This window comes from Chiloscyllium plagiosum, chromosome 3, assembly GCF_004010195.1.
Source record: "Chiloscyllium plagiosum isolate BGI_BamShark_2017 chromosome 3, ASM401019v2, whole genome shotgun sequence".
NCBI lineage: Eukaryota > Metazoa > Chordata > Chondrichthyes > Orectolobiformes > Hemiscylliidae > Chiloscyllium > Chiloscyllium plagiosum.
In genome coordinates, this window is record NC_057712.1 from 22,695,278 (window position 1) to 22,713,534 (window position 18,257).

Here is an 18,257-nt window from a genome sequence, read left to right on the forward strand (position 1 = left end):
TTGGAGTTTAAAAGAGTGAAGAATGACTTGATCGAATTACTTGAGACCAGAATTGTTTTGACGGGGTGGACATGGAATTTATGTTTTTTGTGTGGGTCAATCCAGAAGGAGGGGGCACTGTTTTATGATCAGGGATCATTCTGTTAGAACAGAGATGAGGAGAATCTTTTCTCTAAGGGTCATGCTAATTTGGAACTCTCTGCCTCATGTGGATTAATAAATATTTTCAAGGTGGTGGCAGATGAAGTTGCTGAAGGGAAGCAAGTATGTGAAAAATAGAAGGGGGCTGAGGATAGATTGTAAGAGGACACTGGAGTTAACAGTGAGGGAGCAGCAAGTTTTCGCATATGATTCTCTTGAACCTGGGTAATGGAACTGGATTGACAGGAAAGTGGTCACACCCATGTGGAAGATGGAGAAGAAGTGCTGAACAAGTATGGCATGGTCAATTGCATTCAGATTTAAAATGGTAGCATAATGTCAGGACGGTAGTTTCATGTTTACGATATTGGATTAATAATCTAAGAACATGGACTAGAAATCCAGAAAATCAAAACCTAACATGGCAGTTAGGGAATTTAAATCTGAAATAACTTATTAGTAATGATAATGGCGAAACAACAGGAAATATCGTAAAAACCGATCTCGTTAAGATGTCCTTCAGTCAAGAAAATCTATCATCCTACCCAGTTTGACTGATGTGTGTTTGACTCTTAGCTTGCCTCCGAAATCAAACAATTCAGTTATTTCAAACCATCCTGAAATAGTCTAATAAAAATTCTAACAGAATTGTGAGAGTATCTATGTGGACTTTGGTGGTTGAAGAAGGTGGACCACCACCACCTCCAAAGCATAGTCAGGTATGGGCAATAAATGATAATCATATCCAACGAGATTTTTTTAAAAAAAGGATTAGAGAGATAGTTCACGACTATCACAGTTAGATAAACTGGAATTTGTGGTTTTGTTGAGAATTCTCTTCAAATTGTAGAAGTATGGAAACGTGATTTAGAGGAGTTCAACCACAGAGTTGCAGGAAAATGGGCATTGATCATTGATCAAGCCTTTTGTCACATGGCTTAATATTTCCTATTGTGTATTGGTGTCATGTTTTGTTCTGTAACACTACTGTGGAGTACTTTGGAACATTTTATTTCATTAAAGGTACTATTTACCTATAACATTGCTGTTATGGAGATTAGTGAGTAAGCAGTAAAAGAGAATCAAAAGTAGGGACGGCACGGTGGCTCAGTGGTTAGCACTACTGCCTACTGGTTCAATTCCAACCTCGGGCGACTGTCTGTGTGGAGTTTGCACATTCTCCCCGCGTCTGCGTGGGTTTCCTTCAGGTGCTCCGGTTTCCTCCCACAGTCCAAAGATGTGCAGGTCAGGTGAATTGGCCATGTTAAATTGCTTATAATGTTAGGTACATTAGTCAGAGGGATATGGGTTTGGGTGGGTTACTCTTTGGAGGATCGGTGTGGACTTGTTGGGCTGAAGGGCCTGTTTCCACACTGTAGGGAATCTAACCTAATAGCCAGATGTCTCCTAATGGTAGTGTATTGATTGATAGACACAGAGAAGATTCATAGTGTAATTTATATTGAAAATAGATTTGCATATTTTACTTGATATTTGTCGGTGAAATGTTCATTTGAGGTGGATGAAAGCTCAAAAGCAAGTTAGCCAAATTATTTGATACTGGTGCCAAGCAAGTCCTCCTAATTTCCTTATCAATATTTATCCTTCAATCATCACTACCAGAAAATATAAACTGATTGTTACTCTTATTGCTGATTGTGAGACCTTACAGAGCACAAATTGACCACTGTGTTTGCCAGTACAATAATAGTCAATGTTCCAGAAGTAATTGAGAAGCTATGTAAAGCACTTGGGGATTTCCTGAAATAAGAAAGACAATATATAAATGCAAATATTTGATTTTTTAATAGGCCCAGAATCAAATAAATAAAAGTCTATCATCACTCTCTCAGCAGATATCAATTCTGCTACTATTTATCTTTGCCAGGCTCGTTCTGTCCAACATTTGGGTTCAAGAACCAACTTCTGCTGAAGTGATGGTGGTAAAGTGGTCAATTTTGCTCGTAGTTAAACATTTCTCCTGAATGTAAAATCAAATGTAATAATATCCAGTGGAATACTTTCAGGAGAATTCCACATGTTGAGATTCTTCAATTGCTTGTATTTTATGCTTTGTCCCCAAAGGAGACTGCAGCATACACAGCAAACATACCAGGTTCATTCTCCAACATTGTTATTTTCAATATCCGGCTTTGAACAGTTGTTTTATGATAATATGTGTCTTGCAGATATGATGATGTTTCTATATTTTGGGTTGTGGAAAATATGATTCCTAAATTTATAGTTGACAGAAAGCAAACCCATGACATAGATGTAACGGACAGGACACAATATTACAGATATATATTTGTTTATTTTGCAGGCACGTGCTTTAACACCACAAACTGCAGAAACTGATGCAGTCAGGTTCCTCGTAGGTACTCAGTCTTTGAAGTATGATAATCAGGTAAATATCACTGGCTTTTTCTAGAATAATGTGTATTGTGTTTCTATGAAATCATTTAGACTTTTAAATTTAATGATTGAACAAAGTTTCCATGGCCCATGAATCCCAGCAACGGAAGGGAAGTGAGAATAACTTGATTCGTCAAGCATGTGCCTTTTCAGCACTGCCTGTGGGCCAAGAGGACCAAGAAAGCTTTTTCTGTTTGGCATGCTGAAATAAACCTGCTTCTCCACTTCAGCTCATTCTAAAATGCCAACCACATAATCTCTTCTATCCTTCCAAAATCTACAATGTGCACTAAATCCCAGTTTCCATCACACTCCATGCTTTCACTCCCTCACTGCTGTGCTCTTGTTCCCCCAACAAGCAGCATTCCTCCTACCAACTGATTGATACTTTTCATGATCTGCCGTCTCTTTCTGTCACCAAGCCCACCTCTGAATTATGTCCTAGTCTTTAACTTGTCTCTCTGCATCTTCTGTGCTTTTTCTGCAAGCTACTTTGTGTTTTCTTATGCCACTCATCAATCTGTAATGGAGACCATCCACAGATCTGTGACATTAGACTTTACAATCCCTATATTCTGGTCTCTAATCCCTGCCCTTTCTCCTCCTTTGCTGCTTGGCTGTGTTCTTCCAGTGTTAATGTTCTTGCCTGACAGCTATTGAATGCTTCAGTTTAGCTGTTTGATGCCCAGGTAACAGAGAAAATGAATATGTGAGAACTGTATAGTGACTGATCATAGAGAACAACACAGTGACAATTGCACCAGGTTTAATTATGAAAAATATTGAAAACATTCTAAAGTTCAAGTCAACTTACATGAGTTGTCAGAGGTTTTCTTTCACTCTATTTGAATATGAGCCAATCATTTGGAGATGATACAATTAATCTTTTTTGCATTTTTTAGATCCTGAAGCATGAAATTCTATGCATGTCAATGCTTCATCCATTAACTAGTTTAAGCAAAGTAGCACACCCTGTCTGTATATGAAACTTCGTGTATGCCTCTCACATGCATCATGTTAGAGCAAAAGGTTAGAATTTCCACGTGCGTTCGGGGCCTTCTGAATTATTAGTTTGTGAGTACCTAAATTTGTTTTTGATTCACAGATTATAGCTTCCTGCCTACACTCACCCACATCCATACCTACCATTTCTCATTCCTCCAAAATATGTTAATAAAACAGTGCAGTGTATAATCAGAAATAAGCAGCAGTTTGAAACAAAATTACCCTATCATCACGTTTATGATAAATTTTGTCAATATCATAAGGCTCGTTTTGAAGAAGGTAGAAAGACAGAGAAGCCACATGGCAGAGTTTGGCAAAACACAAAGAATGAGCTTGTGCAAGTGTTCATGGCTTACGTTTCCTATGTCTTAGTACATTTATCTTACAAATGGGCAAAATTATTTAAGTCAACAAGATCCCAGATTTGTATTGGTTCAGTTCAGCTGGGGTGAGGTGGAGAAAGTATAATCAACTTCAGTGACCCCCAGCAGAGGAAAATTTGATCCAGTGTCCCACTTCTGATTGCTGTTTACTAATTCCTATTGGAAGCACACGTTTGTAAATATTGGTTGAGGGAGGATAAAGCTCAGTGTAACTCACAACTATCAAATAATTTGGTGACCCATTTGCTGTCAGGCTCACGGTTGTGTAATGGACAGTTGAATGAGATGATGAAACATAATTGGGTGTTGTGGAATTATGAATCAGCAAAGGTTCAAATCTCCTAATTGTGATTTATTGCTAAATTTTAGTGAGGGTCTTTATTTAACGTTTTATTTGGGAGGTGCACGGATTTCAGAAAAGCTAATGAACAAGTGGGAGTTTTTTTTTTAAGACTACCGATTTAGAGAAGCTATTATTGTATACATGTTTGGAATGGAAGGGACTTGAATCCAGGTCTCCTGTTTGAGGTAGGGACATGAGAGAGTTATAACTTGTTCTTTTGTAGTCCCTTCTGCATTTTAACTTTAATGCTTCCAATTTAATACTCTTCAAATTAAACGCAAAGCAGTTAATTTTTGTGAACACAAATGTTATTTATAGCTTATTTATGTGATTATCTGTTATTGCAAAATCCGTCTAGGATTCCCATTAATTAAAGTAGACATTCATAATTTACTACTTCATTTTGGTTTCAAGATGAATGCTTTGCTTTGAGATTATAAATTCTTAATCTGAAAACAAGGATAAAAAATTGAATGACGGAGTCTGGGTAAAAAGTGTTAAATATACTTTGATCACACCACTCCAGCCACTGTCTAATTTCAAAGCTTTACATGGGATAAAGTGTTCTAATTTGGGCCATACCCAGTAAAGTAATTTTGTCAGAACAGTTTAGCGATGAATTTCAGTTTAGCTGGTACATTTTCTGATTTTACAGCTAATCAGATGAAAAAAAAATTGTTCTTTAATGTATTATACATTTACTTAGACATATAAAAATTTACATTATCAGACCATGGAAACAGACCATTCAGATTATAAAGGCTCCACTGATTTGTTTTACTCTACATAAAACATTTACTCTAACCTTACTGACCTGCTTAAAACTTTTTTCTTTTCTTTGTGCCGGTGAAAATGGGCAGAATCTGGAATGGGGGCTCGAATCACAAAATTGTGTTCTGTCTGTCATTTTTAAAGGATTCCTGAGTCCGTCTTAATTTTAGTCTGTTGGTTTTTGATTCTCCCAAGTCTTTCTCAAACAGTGTTAAATTCTATCATGATATCACTGCATGCAAGCTTTCTTCCAAGCCACACTTTATCACTGTTGCAGAGTTTAAGGTCCTGAAACTCACTTCAGAGTAGCAATGTGCTACACCTTTTTGACTGAGTTAGTCAAGAAGGCAGCTTACCGCCACATTCACAAGGGCAATTACGGATGGGCAATAAATGCTGAATTAGCCAGTAACACCTACATTTCATTAAAATAATTTTAAAAATCTTGCATCTATTTTGCTGACATCAGTGACCAGAAGGAATGGAATGCATTCAAAGCCAACCCCTGCACTTCACAAAGATGAATGAATGTGAGGAAGTTCATCTAACCCATCCAGCATATCTTTTCAAGGAAACACACAATCTTCTCCAACACTGTCTCCATTATATCCGGGAAGTCTTTGCGTGGGTTAATCACTGTTCTCAAATGCTGTCTGATGTTAGTGCTGAATCTGCGTTTTGCTAGTGTCCCCTAGTTCTTCAATTACATTTTAGCTTGGGATTAATGTTTTTCATTCCACTTAACACATGCATACCCCTGTAAAGAAGCTTTATCTATATCGCTACCTCCAAAACTGAGTTTTCCAAACCCTTCTTCATAACTTAGTTCTTTCACATGATAGATGAGAAAGCTTCCACAGCTTGAATGTTCCCCATGTGTCTCACTGACTAGAATGAGTGCAGTACTCCAGGTATAACCTGTATGGCTCCTGCATAATTTTAATGGGGTTCTGATAGTTACGTTGAGTGGCAACACGTTATTGATCACACATTTGTCTTACTTTAAATGTTTTACTTATGTACTTGCTCTTCAGAAATCCTGGGAGGGAAGAATTGCATGGGTCTGCAAGCTGGATTTCTTGGGTAAAGCAAGTATCAAAAAATTATGCTCATCTGAACACGACTTTAATTGAACCTGATTTCACTTTTGAAGGACAATTCATTGAGTTTCTTTGTAAGTGTGTGATGGAATCCATCCAGTTTTTTGATAGTTGCTGTGAAGATGTAATCAAATACACCTGGGTCTAGATACTGGCAGTTATCCCTGCCAAAAACCTGTTCTTTGGTTTGAAATTATCTTGAGGTTATCAATAAATGATGTCATAAATACAAAAGTGAATCGCAAAATAGGAAGTTGTGAAATTATGCATGCAATGGACTGAAAATCACACTTTCCAAAATACTGTAAGCATATAATGTCTGTTACTATATTATTGCCCATTCGATAATAATGTTAATTATGGATCATTGTCTCTGACCCATTCAAATTCACGTAGGCCAAGATTTTTACCACTGATCTCATCTGCAGCAAAAGCTCGACCACAAATGTTTATGGTGTCAAAGAGGTGGGGAATTGCAAAACAGCCTGTGATCCTAATCCTAACTGCTCACCAAGAGATTCAGCTAGAAATGTATATCTGTGCAAGAATAGAAATAAATATCCAGCCACTGTCTGGAATTGTACATCACGTATAAGTAATTGCTATTGGGGGACACATGCAAGTGTGGTGATTGTGGTTGAGGAATTGAATCTCAGGAAAATATCATTGCCTTCAAAACAGGAGCAGAAAATATTAAAGAGGAAAGTAATGTAAATACGGATAGTCCCTTCATTTAAAAAAAAATGTACTCATCATTCATGTGAGTTTTTTTAAAGAAAAGGAAAATGTATTCTCCTTATGGGTATGAAATGAAATTGCTTGATCAAAATGACAGCATCAGCTTATGAAGAACTCTTTAGTACCATGTAAATTGATTAAATTATCCTTGACCGGAACAATGACTTGCAGCTTCAGTGCACCACCCCATGAAACCATTCTTCTTTCCTTCAGACTCCTGATTGTGCTCTTGAAACAAACCCTATACTCCAAGGCTGCTATTGATCAAAGTGCATCATGCTCCAATCCTTAATTTAGAATGTAATTTTTTTTCAATTTGACAGTATGTCATTACTAATTTATGGATGTGGATTATGTTTTTAGATACACATCATAGATTTTGATGATGAAAATAACATTATTAACAAGAACGTCCTTCTGCATCAAGTAGGAGAAATATGGCACATGAGTACCAGCCCTACAGATAAAGGAGTTCTGGCAACATGCTACAATAAAAGTATGTGTAGTAGATTGATTTGTCCTTTGATTTGTTGGATGAAATAAGCTACACTTTAAAATGGGGGACTGTGTTCCACAGCTTTTGCATTTCAGAAACATGGACTAAAAGAACTGAAGATATTATGAACTATTTTCCCTTACTAGATTTTGTAAGTTGTTTATGTCAAGTTCTTTATTTGACAAGTTTAACTCATTTAACTTTTAGATTTCTGTAAACGCATTTGATTAACATTTCTGAATATCGATTGATGAGTGAAATGTTAGAAAACTATTGCTTTCCAAAAGAACTTCATATTGAATTGGAAGCAATTCTGGTATCCAAGAGAAGATAATAAATTCAAAGTTATTTCAAATGGAACATATTTACAGAAAGCAAGGGAAAGATATAAAAGAGACCTACGGGGCAACTTTTTCACACAGAGAGTGGTACATGTATGGAATGAGCTGCCAGAGGAAGTGGCGAAGTTTGGTACAACTGCAACATTTAAGAGGCATTTGGATGGGTATATGAATAGGAAGGGTTTGGAGGGACATGGGCCGGTGCTGTCAGGTGAGATTAGATTGGGTTGGGATATCTGGTCGGCATGGACGGGTTGGACCGAAGGGCCTGTTTCTATGCTGTACATCTCTATGACTCTAAAGCAACAACACTGTTTGTTTATAATCTTGTGTTTTAAGTTGTGACTGCAGTGGTTGAGGTTCGAGAGTTGTACAGGCAGAGTTATGATCAATATGTTAATTAGTAATGAAGGGCAAAAAACCCAGTGACTAAATGTTGACATTGAAATGCTAGCTTGTTATCAGAAATTAACTAAGTACAGTAACTACAACTTACATCTTTTAAATTTTATTTTTAAAGAAATAGTTTAGCAACTGCAGAGCTTCCTCATGTACTCCTGACATATTTAGTTGTAGATAGTGCCAAATGTAATTGAAATTTAATTGCCATTGAAGTTTACATTTTATTCTTCCTCATTTGCCTGGTGAAGATTGAAAATTCATCGCCACAAAAACTGTAGCCTATAGCTATAAACTTACAGGCAGCCATTCTGTGTTAGCTTGTACTATTTCGCCAGTTAACTGCAGTGTTTTGAAATGCATCTTCAGTAGATTGAAGAGATGAGATGTAATGTCATTTCAAAGCATTAGTTTCTTTTAGTAGCTTTATTAGCTAACGTAAATTACAATGTTTTGTGCCATTGAATTAAATTAAAAGATTGGAGAAGGTTCCCAGAGATAGGACACTATAAAGAGATTTGAATATAGTCTGATCTGATATAATGCAATTGTTCTATTCCCGTGCGAGCCTGCATTACAAGAAATTCGCATAATAGCAGCATCGCTTAAACCAATGGGACCAAAATCACGTTATAGCCAATAAGGTAAGGAAAGTTCACGTTCTACAAATAATGGCCTAGATTCTTCAATCGCGTTATAGCCAATTCGTATTAAAGAAACACGTCTAATAGCAGAACTGACTATATATATATATATATATATATATATATATATACATTTTATTTTGGAGGCCTTGGAGTCAGTTTCGGGCAACAAAAAATAGAAATATGAGATTTACTATGTAAAAGAACACCAGAAGTGGAGCTAGAATGAGCTCAAGCAAGGAGGAACTGAAGCTGTCCACATTCACTTTAGAATAGTCATGTCATTGATTAAAATTTTGTTGATAAGCTAAATCAAGGGCAGCAGGAGATAGTGTCTCATAGGTGGAAATATATTGTCTTTGTGATTGTAGATAAGGGGTCCAGAATAAGGGGTTAAATAGGACTGACATTACAAACAGTCTGGGTTATCCTGAGTCAGTGATTGTGAAAATAATAGCATCACTGGCAAGAGCACAAAGCTTGTAGTGGCCAAAGAAAATTACTTTCTTTGTTTTGAATGTTTCACTGTAGCAAAGTGCAACTATTGCAAGACTGGATGTTGTGCAAAACATCAATATCACTGAGACTGTGGAGTTACCAAGACAGGTTATAGAGAGGCATTATTGAATGTCATCAGCCTAGAAACTAACTGGTTACTGTGGCTGATATCACCAAGGAGCGGCATGTTGATGAGGATGAGGGAGATGAAGGATCTCAGAGTCATAGAGCATAGAAACCGACTGTTTATTCCACCATATCTATGCCAAAAAAAACCAAACTAATCTCATTTACTTGGACTTGGTCCATAGCCTACTATGCCCTGACATTTTAAGTACTTCTCCATATGCTTCTTAAATGTTGCCAGAGTACCTGCTTCCACCACCCCCACAGGCAGCACATTCCATATTTATACCATCTTCTCAGATTCCCTCTAAGCTACTTACTGCTCATCTTAAACTTATGCCCTCTAGTCTTGAGATATCTGCCATGGGGAAAAGATTTTCACTATCAACCTGAATATGCCTGTCATAATTTTGTATACCTCAATCAGATGCCCCTTCCACTTCTCCAAGGAAGACAAATCCAGCCTATCTTGTCTTTGCTCATAACTGGCACTGTTCATCTCAGACAACCATTCTGCTTGGTCTCCTTTGTACCCTCTCCAGTGCAATCACATCCTTCTGATAGTTTGGTGACCAGAACTGCAAACAGTTTTCCATCTGTGGCCGAACCCATGTTTTATAAAGTTTTAACAAGGCTTCCTTCAGACTGTAGCCTGAAACGACATTCTCCTCACTATCAACAACAACACCGATTTTCGTGACATCTGTAAACATACTAATTATACCTTACATTAATGATTTGACCATGAATGTACATAACAAACAGCAAGGGTCCTAACATCAGTTCCTGTGGTACACTGCTAGTCACAGTCTTCCAGTCACAAAAAGAACTTTCCGCCATCACCCTTGCCTCCTATTTGCAAACCAATTTTGGATCCAATTTGCCAACTTGCATTGAATTTCTTGGGCTCTTACCATTTGGATGAGTCTTCCACATGGAACCTTATCAAAGGCCTTACTGAAGTCCATGGAAATCACATCAACTGCACTACCATCATCTGTATATTTAGACGTCTTTTCAAACGACTCAGTTCAATTAATCAGGAACCCTTCTAACAAACCTGTACTGATCATCCCTGCTTTTCCAAATGTTAGTTAATTCTATCCCTCAGAAAGTTTTCTGAGCATTTCCCTACGACTGAAGTCAGACTAACTGATCTTTAATTAACTGGTCAGTCCGAGCTGCCCTTCTTGAACAAAGGAACCACGTTACTATCCTCTAATCATCTGGCACTTCACGTGTGCAGGCAAAGTATCAACTATCCCTGCCAGGACCCCAGCAATCTCCTCCCTTGTTTCCAATAGCAGTCTGGGGTACATCTCATTAAGTCCTGAGGATTTATGCACCTTTATGCCAACCACAACATCTAATACCTCCTCGTCCCAATCTTAACATGTTCCAGAATCTCACTTCCCAACTGAAATTCATGGCTTCGATGTCTTTCTCATCTGTGTTGGCTCTTTGGTCTCTCATAGGCCCCACACTTTCCCTGGTGATCCTCTTACTCTTAACATACTTATCTCTCTTGAGATAATGATGTGGAGACAGGAAAAGTAATCATAGCTTGAGGTGAATTGGTTAGAATTGCATAGGTAAAAGAGGAACTAAGTAAGAGCACTTGGCTGGACAACAGAAGAGAAATATTGGAATAATATGGTATATGTCAAAGGCTGTAGGGAGTTAAGATTTTTTAGATTAGATTAGATTACTTACAGTGTGGAAACAGGCCCTTCGGCCCAACAAGTCCACACCGCCCCGCCGAAGCGCAACCCACCCATACCCCTACATTTACCCCTTACCTAACACTACGGGCAATTTAGCATGGCCAATTCACCTGACCTGCACATCTTTGGACTTAAGTGGATATAATACAGCATGGTCAAGGTTACAGAGGTGCCATTTGTTCGGGGCTGTTTCAGTGCACCTGTAAGGTGTTTGAGAAGGTTTAAACATGAAAATGTGTTGCTGGCATAAGCCCTTAAACGTCGATTCTCCTGTTCCTTGGATGCTGCCTGACCTGCTGCGCTTTTCCAGCAACACATTTTCAGCTCTGATCTCCAGCATCTGCAGCCCTCACTTTCTCTCGAAGGTTTAAACATGGTAATGACTTCCATTAGGCACTCATTTGGAAGGCAGTAAATCCCTTCAAGGGCTTGGAAATTTGGAATAGGCCAAAAATAACATCAAAACTTTGCACACCTGCTAAAATTAGTCAATATTTGTGATGGGCAGTTGAGAAATAATCAGAGACCAATTGGAGGCTCTCCACCACCACTGAGATCAACACCAGCATCAGAGGTGAGCTATGAACAGAGGATGTCTCAAATTGACCTCTGAAGACAAATTTTTAAAATGTTAATAATCAAGGGCCCCACAGTTACCAGGCTGTTACTTTGATGAGGGTACTCTTCCATAGTTTGGCCTACAGCCTCAGCTAAGAAAAAAGTACTACATAGAGTTCTGAACCTTGGAAGTATTGCTTGGATGTCACCTTCATTCATCAACCGGGATTCGGCGTCAGTGACAGAGGGTTGTGTGGTGGCCTGATTGCTAACTCAAAGATGTAGGTCAACATCTGTACAGTGACCTTATTAGACCCTTTAAGGAACATAGGCATTTACCCACCATTTATAGGTGGGTATCTGACAAATCTTCCCACTCACCATACTTCACATGGTTTAAACATAGCTTTGAAGTCTAAACATGCCATAAACTGGCGCCATCTGGCAGTGAGAAATTGCAAGTTTGCCCTTTTCATTTCTGCCTCAGCAGCCCTTCCAAAATTCAGTCCAGTGGGTGCTTTATACCTTTCATTTGCACTTTATTAAACAAATGATAGCAAATCCTGTAAATTAGATTGGATTAGATTACTTACAGTGTAGAAACAGGCCCTTCAGCCCAACAAGTCCACATTGACCCGCCGAAGCGCAACCCACCCAGACCCATTCCCCTACATTTTTCCCTTCACCTAACACTATGGGCAATTTAGCGTGACCAATTCAGCTGACCTGCACATTTTTGGACTGTGGGAGGAAACCGGAGTACCTGGAGGAAACCCACGCAGACACAGGGAGAATGTGCAAACTCTACACAGTCAGTCGCCTGAGGCAGGCAATGAACCCGGATCTCTGGCGCTGTGAGGCAGCAGTGCTAACCACTGTGCCACCGTGCCATCCTTCATATTAAGTTACATTTCTTTTTCAACTCAATTGTAAAGTCTTTCCAAATCTCTTCCAAGAGTTACCTCAAAGTACTCTTGCAATAAGTTGAACTGTTACCTAGTGAGGGTGAGTGGGTTCAGGTGCAGGCAGAGTTCAACACAACACCACACCAAACAGAGGGCTGACAAATCCAAAGGTATTTTCAGAGATTTGTAGATTTGCTAATGCACATGCAGTTTGTGTGTTTATAGATTGCTCTTGGGCCTCATCATGTAAGAGAAGCAGGCATGAATTTGATGATGTGCTTGGCTAAATTTGAAATGTTGTGGTAACCAAAATATTGAACTTTATGTGCGTAAAAGTTTCATATCTTACCTCTTGCTCATATGATTAAGAACCAAATTTGAATATAAAAAAAAACTGCATAAAAAGTAAATATCTTTTGGAAGACCTGGATCATCTGTACTGCTGTGATCGTTAAAGATGTAGACAGCTCCCCATTCTAAAGAGCACAATTTTTGTCAGCTCAGGAACAATGTAAACAGAAATCTACCCATAATCTTGAGGCTTCGAGTTAGTGCAGGAAATCAAGAACGCACTTGGATAATCAGGAGATTTGTAATTTATAAGAAATACACTTTGAAATATTTATTGAGTGATTTAAACTGACCTGTGTGTTTTGTACAATGCTGCAAACGTAAATATGATATTTTTAACTGGAAATTCTCCATGTTAAAGCACTAAGATGATGGGATGGGATACTCGTGAAATTATTTTAGAAACAGTTTCTGCTCTAAGTATCATACCATTGTCTTTAATTTGTAACAGTTCAAAATATTCCTAGCGGAAACTGTACTGCCATACTTTGGGGTTATGCTCTGCATTCATTATTTATTGAAAAGGATGTCAGGCAGATGGGGCCAGAAGGAGCAACATGCCCCAAATGTCAGAATTCAGTGTAAAAATGTTAACAGTGAGGAGTGAGCTATTTTTTCTGAATAATCTTAGAAGACAAATCTTATTTTATGCATGCCAGTAATACAACAATAAATACAAGTTGCATAAAAAATTCCTTTGGCCTCCCCATTTCTATCTCCTTTCCTTTCTTTGTTTTTTCTCTTATATTTTACAGTTACTCTTTTCTATTCTTCCTCACATCCATTTGCTTCTTGTATTGGTTTTTCTTGCCTCAGATTTATACTTGTTCTTTGTCTTGCTTTCTGATTCCTCTCTGCCCTTCTTTCTGTGGCACTGAATGCATATTATCCCTGCAGCAGCATGGACTGTCTCTGATCAGCTCCATTGATTTTTTTCCTTGCTAATAACGATGAGGCAGGTTTTCTTCCTACTAGACTATCCATTCTAAATTGAGTACACAGGGGAATCTTTGAAATAAAAGCAAGGAATCTGATGGGGGCAGAGTATAAAAGGTAGCAACAATGACAGATATGACTGGTAAATTGACTGCTAAGATTATAGATCGCCAGGTTAGTAGATTTAATTTTGAAATTGTGCCTTCAAACAAATCATTAAATTTTAAAGAAATAAATAAAAAAAACATTTGGGATGAAATGAGGCAAAGCATCACACCCTTAAGTATCAAATTAAATGGAATGAACTGCCTGTGTGTGGTTAATAGCTAAATTAAAATGTCGAGGACATTAGCTTCCTGCATCTGATAGGACAAAAAGCAGATGCATTGTGCAAACAAGCACAGGCAGTATTTTTAATGTTATCAAGGCCTTCGTAGAAATACTTGAAATCTGTTTTTGTCTTCGAGATGGTATTCTTATTTATTGGCAAGTTGTCAGAAACAGCTAAAGCTCCTTGAAATCATAAGCTAACCTGTCATAAAGTGTAAATACTTACAGCATATGCCATATTAAACCAAAATCTATCAGGTATAATTCTTCAAAGAATCATGTGGAAATAATAATTCTTGGTTTAACTTTAATGTACTATTTCAGATGTTGAAATATTTTTGTAAAATGTTTTTGTATAAAATTAAAAGATGAACTTCTATACCTTTATAACTTAATTATGTCTTAAGCCTTGGCATCAGAAAATACTTTAACAATGTTCCACCATTTAACAACCATTTTTAATTTGGAATAGTATTAACCCAACATGAATCTATTTCATGCTTTTAAAAATGCAATTTATAATGCATTTTCTAAGCAGTTTTATTTCTCCTTCATATCATTTCCCAATCAACAGTATAAAGGGTTCTGGCAGAGCCACTTCTGAGCTAATTGCTCATTACAATGTTTGGTTGTCCGAAACTCCCAATTACCTATTATCTTGTTGCAAAACAAAAAGGTTAACTAAAATGGGTTAGATAATGTTTTGAAACCCACAGATAAAGAATTCTAAAATTGGGCCCATTTTCTCCATTTTTTTGTTTTTTGTGGCACCAATTCTTTGCTCAATTCTACCCCACCCTCACCTTCACCTTCACCTGGCCCATCTCTGATTCTTCCCTTCCCTTCATCAACATCATTGTTTCCATTTCTGGGGATAGACTGGCCTTTAAAATCCACTACAAATCAACTGATTCCAACGGTTACCTTGACCATACAGCCACACACCCTGCTTCCTGTAAAAATTGTACTGCATTCTAGCAAGTTTGGAGAAGTCACACTCTCCCAGTTCCATCTCCATTGCATCTGTTCTGATAATGCTAACTTTGACAAGGGGGCCTCCAAAATGTCTGTCTTTTTCCTCAATCGAGGATTCCCCAGCACAATAGTTGACAAGGCCTTCAGCTGGTTCCAATCCTTCTCCCATACCTCAGACCTCATTCCCTCTTTCCCTTCCCATAGAGATGATAGGGTCCCCCTTGTCCTCACCTACATCTCACCAGCATCCACATTCAAATGCTAATTAGACGCCACTTCCAGCAGAATGCCACCACCAAACATATATTCCCCTCCCTACCCTTGTCAGCTTCTACAAGGACCATTTCCTTCAGGACACCCTCATCCATTCTTCCTTCACTTCCAGCATCCACTCACAGTCCTATGGCACTGTGTTGCAACTGCAGAAGGTGTAACACCTGCCTGTTTACTTCCTACCTCCTAAGTATCCAAGGGCACAGATATACCCTCCAGGTGAACCAGCTTCACAGAACACCTACTTTCTGTCCATCAAAAAGACCTTGAGCTTTCCATTACCTGCCACTTCAATACACCATCTTGTTCTCTGGCCAACATTTCTGTCTCAGGCTTGCTGCAGTACTCTAGTGATGCTCAACGCGAGCTGGAAGAACAGCAACTCATTTTCCATTTGGGAACCCTGCAGCCTTCTGGACTCAATATCGAGTTAAACAACTTTAGGCTTTGAGCACATTCCTTATGCTTTCCCCACCCTCACATCCCAGGCTTTGTCATCACATGGTCTGCTATTACACACAACACATTGTCAGCCACTAATAGTCCCCAATAGCAGCTATTCATTCTCTTAGGCTGACCATTATTCACTCTTTCATCTGTCCAACTGATTTTCTCTCTGTTTGGGTTCTAACTCTACCAATCATTTACTCCTCTTCCCTACCACCCCTGCTTCTACGCTATCTTCTGCATGAAAAAACAACTGATCCCAGTTACCACCAGTTCTGAAGAAGGGTCACTGGAGAAGAAATGTTAACTGTGATTCCTGTCCACAGCACATTTCTGTATTGTTTTTGATTTCCAGCATGCGTAGTTCTTGCAATTTTTCACTGTGATGGTACCTATACCTAAATACTCTGCTCACTTTTACCATCAAAAAGTACTTGTGGATGGAGTAATTTGGATATAGATTGATTGGACTTCAGGAGCCAAGGATTTGTACACAGAGTCAACTACATTCAGGAGAGAATTGAGGTGGGGAAGGCAAAGCAACAAGTAACACAAAATTTTTTAAAACATGAAAAGGAGACTAGAGCACATAAAATATTAAATTTGTCTTTAATAGTTTCAGAAGTACTTTCAGAAGCAATTTTATGAAATTTACAGCACAAGTGCTTGTAGTTCCCTGTATAAAATTTGCAGTGCCTTTTTTTAGCTTACTAATTTCAAGTTTAACTCAAAATTCAGAATCAAGTGTGATGTCTGCAATTTAGTCAATTCAAAAGTTGGTCCATCAATAAATTCAAATCTGCAAAAATATTTACAAGAATAAAACTGTAAATAAAATAATTTTACTAGGAGTTCAAGTATAATGTTTACCAGTGTACTAATTGCTCTACCAACATAAATTGTGAAATGTTAACTAATTTTATCAGTTGGAAGTTCAAGGTCAAGTTACTGTTGGCCTAATTTAGTACTATATTAAATACTATATTAAATTTAATTATATATTAAATACCTTTTATGAAATTATTTATATCAAGGCAAGATAAATGTCCAAAACCAAATTTGGAATGACACAAAATGCATGAAACAAGTTTGAAAAAGCTAATCAGATCCAAGATTTTAAGCTTTTTGTCCAAGATTAGATTGTTTTATTATTATATAATATCCCACTCAAAAGCTAATTTCAGGCTATCAGATATCTAAGGCAAGTTTAACAGGGGATCCTGACTAGTTGAACACTCTGACTTGACACAGTTAATTTTCCTTTATCTATCCCATATTCTTGATACATTTTTCTGCATAAGACAATTGTTAAAGTAATTTCCTATGGCACTTCTAAAGCTATATCATCTAAGATGATGGCAAAAACAAACTGAAAACGTAAGATGATCCATCAATAACTTTGATCAATTTTAATTTTTGTAAGTGATATCAGTACTTAAAAAATATTTCTGAGGATTACTTCTTTAGCTTGTCAGCATTGAGGCTGATTGTTCAGTGATGATTGTGAAAATGGTGCCATAGCATCCTCCACGGTATTGCTTCATTTACCTATTTAATTGCAGTTTAAGTTAACATGCACACATTCATTAACAAAAGATTACAAATTTGTGCGCAAGTCCAGAATTAAGCAGGTATCACTCTACAAAATAGAATGTAAACCATTGAAGTTTGGGTTGAAAATTGTTCCATACACTTCTAAGTAATATGCCAACTGAAGTGGTGATTAAATAACTGAGTCCTTGTATTTATGTTCAAACTGTTTGCCTCTGAAAGTACGATGAGTTCTGCTTTCTCTACATTTACTAAATTGTTTATAGTAAAATTTTGTTTTTGTTTTTCTTTAGCTTCAGATAGTAAAGTCCTAACATGTGCTGCTATATGGCGCATGCCAAAGGAATTGGAATCAGGCAGTCAAGAATCTACTGACGATTCATCAAGCAACCCACAGACCTTGGAACTGCTTTGTCACCTTGACAACACAACCTATGGCAACATGTCTTGGTAGGTTGTTCAGCATTGATTTAAAACATTTTGAATACATTATTCGTTCTTGAACTAAGTAATTTCTTCCTGTTTAATTGTAGCATTAAAACAACAAATGTTCCTGTGGAAAATGCAAGTATTTATGCAGTGCTGACTAAACTGCCATTACTAATGTTTGTATACCTTTCACTATTAATCAAGGAGTTTTTATTATGTTGCATCAGTTTTCTACTTAGGATAAATTCAAGTTTGAAACTTGTTAAACTAATGTGTTGGTCATTGGAAATTGGTATTGAGAAAGTTGGCATCAAGATATGGAAAAAGGAGAGAGTGAAATGTTTTCAAATTAATTACTAATTTCTGAGACCTTGTCAT

General features: G+C 37.6%; 1 protein-coding gene across 1 annotated transcript in view; it reads left to right on the top strand.

Annotated features, from left to right (window-relative positions):
- The window catches only part of eipr1 (EARP complex and GARP complex interacting protein 1), a 76,428-nt gene that overhangs the window by 7,181 nt on the left and 50,990 nt on the right, over positions 1 to 18,257 (top strand). The window contains exons 2-5 of the mRNA XM_043687434.1: positions 2,465 to 2,548; positions 7,260 to 7,392; positions 17,744 to 17,900; positions 17,984 to 18,059. Coding sequence (XP_043543369.1) covers positions 2,465 to 2,548; positions 7,260 to 7,392; positions 17,744 to 17,900; positions 17,984 to 18,059 — 450 coding nt within the window. The remainder of the gene's footprint in view (positions 1 to 2,464; positions 2,549 to 7,259; positions 7,393 to 17,743; positions 17,901 to 17,983; positions 18,060 to 18,257) is intronic.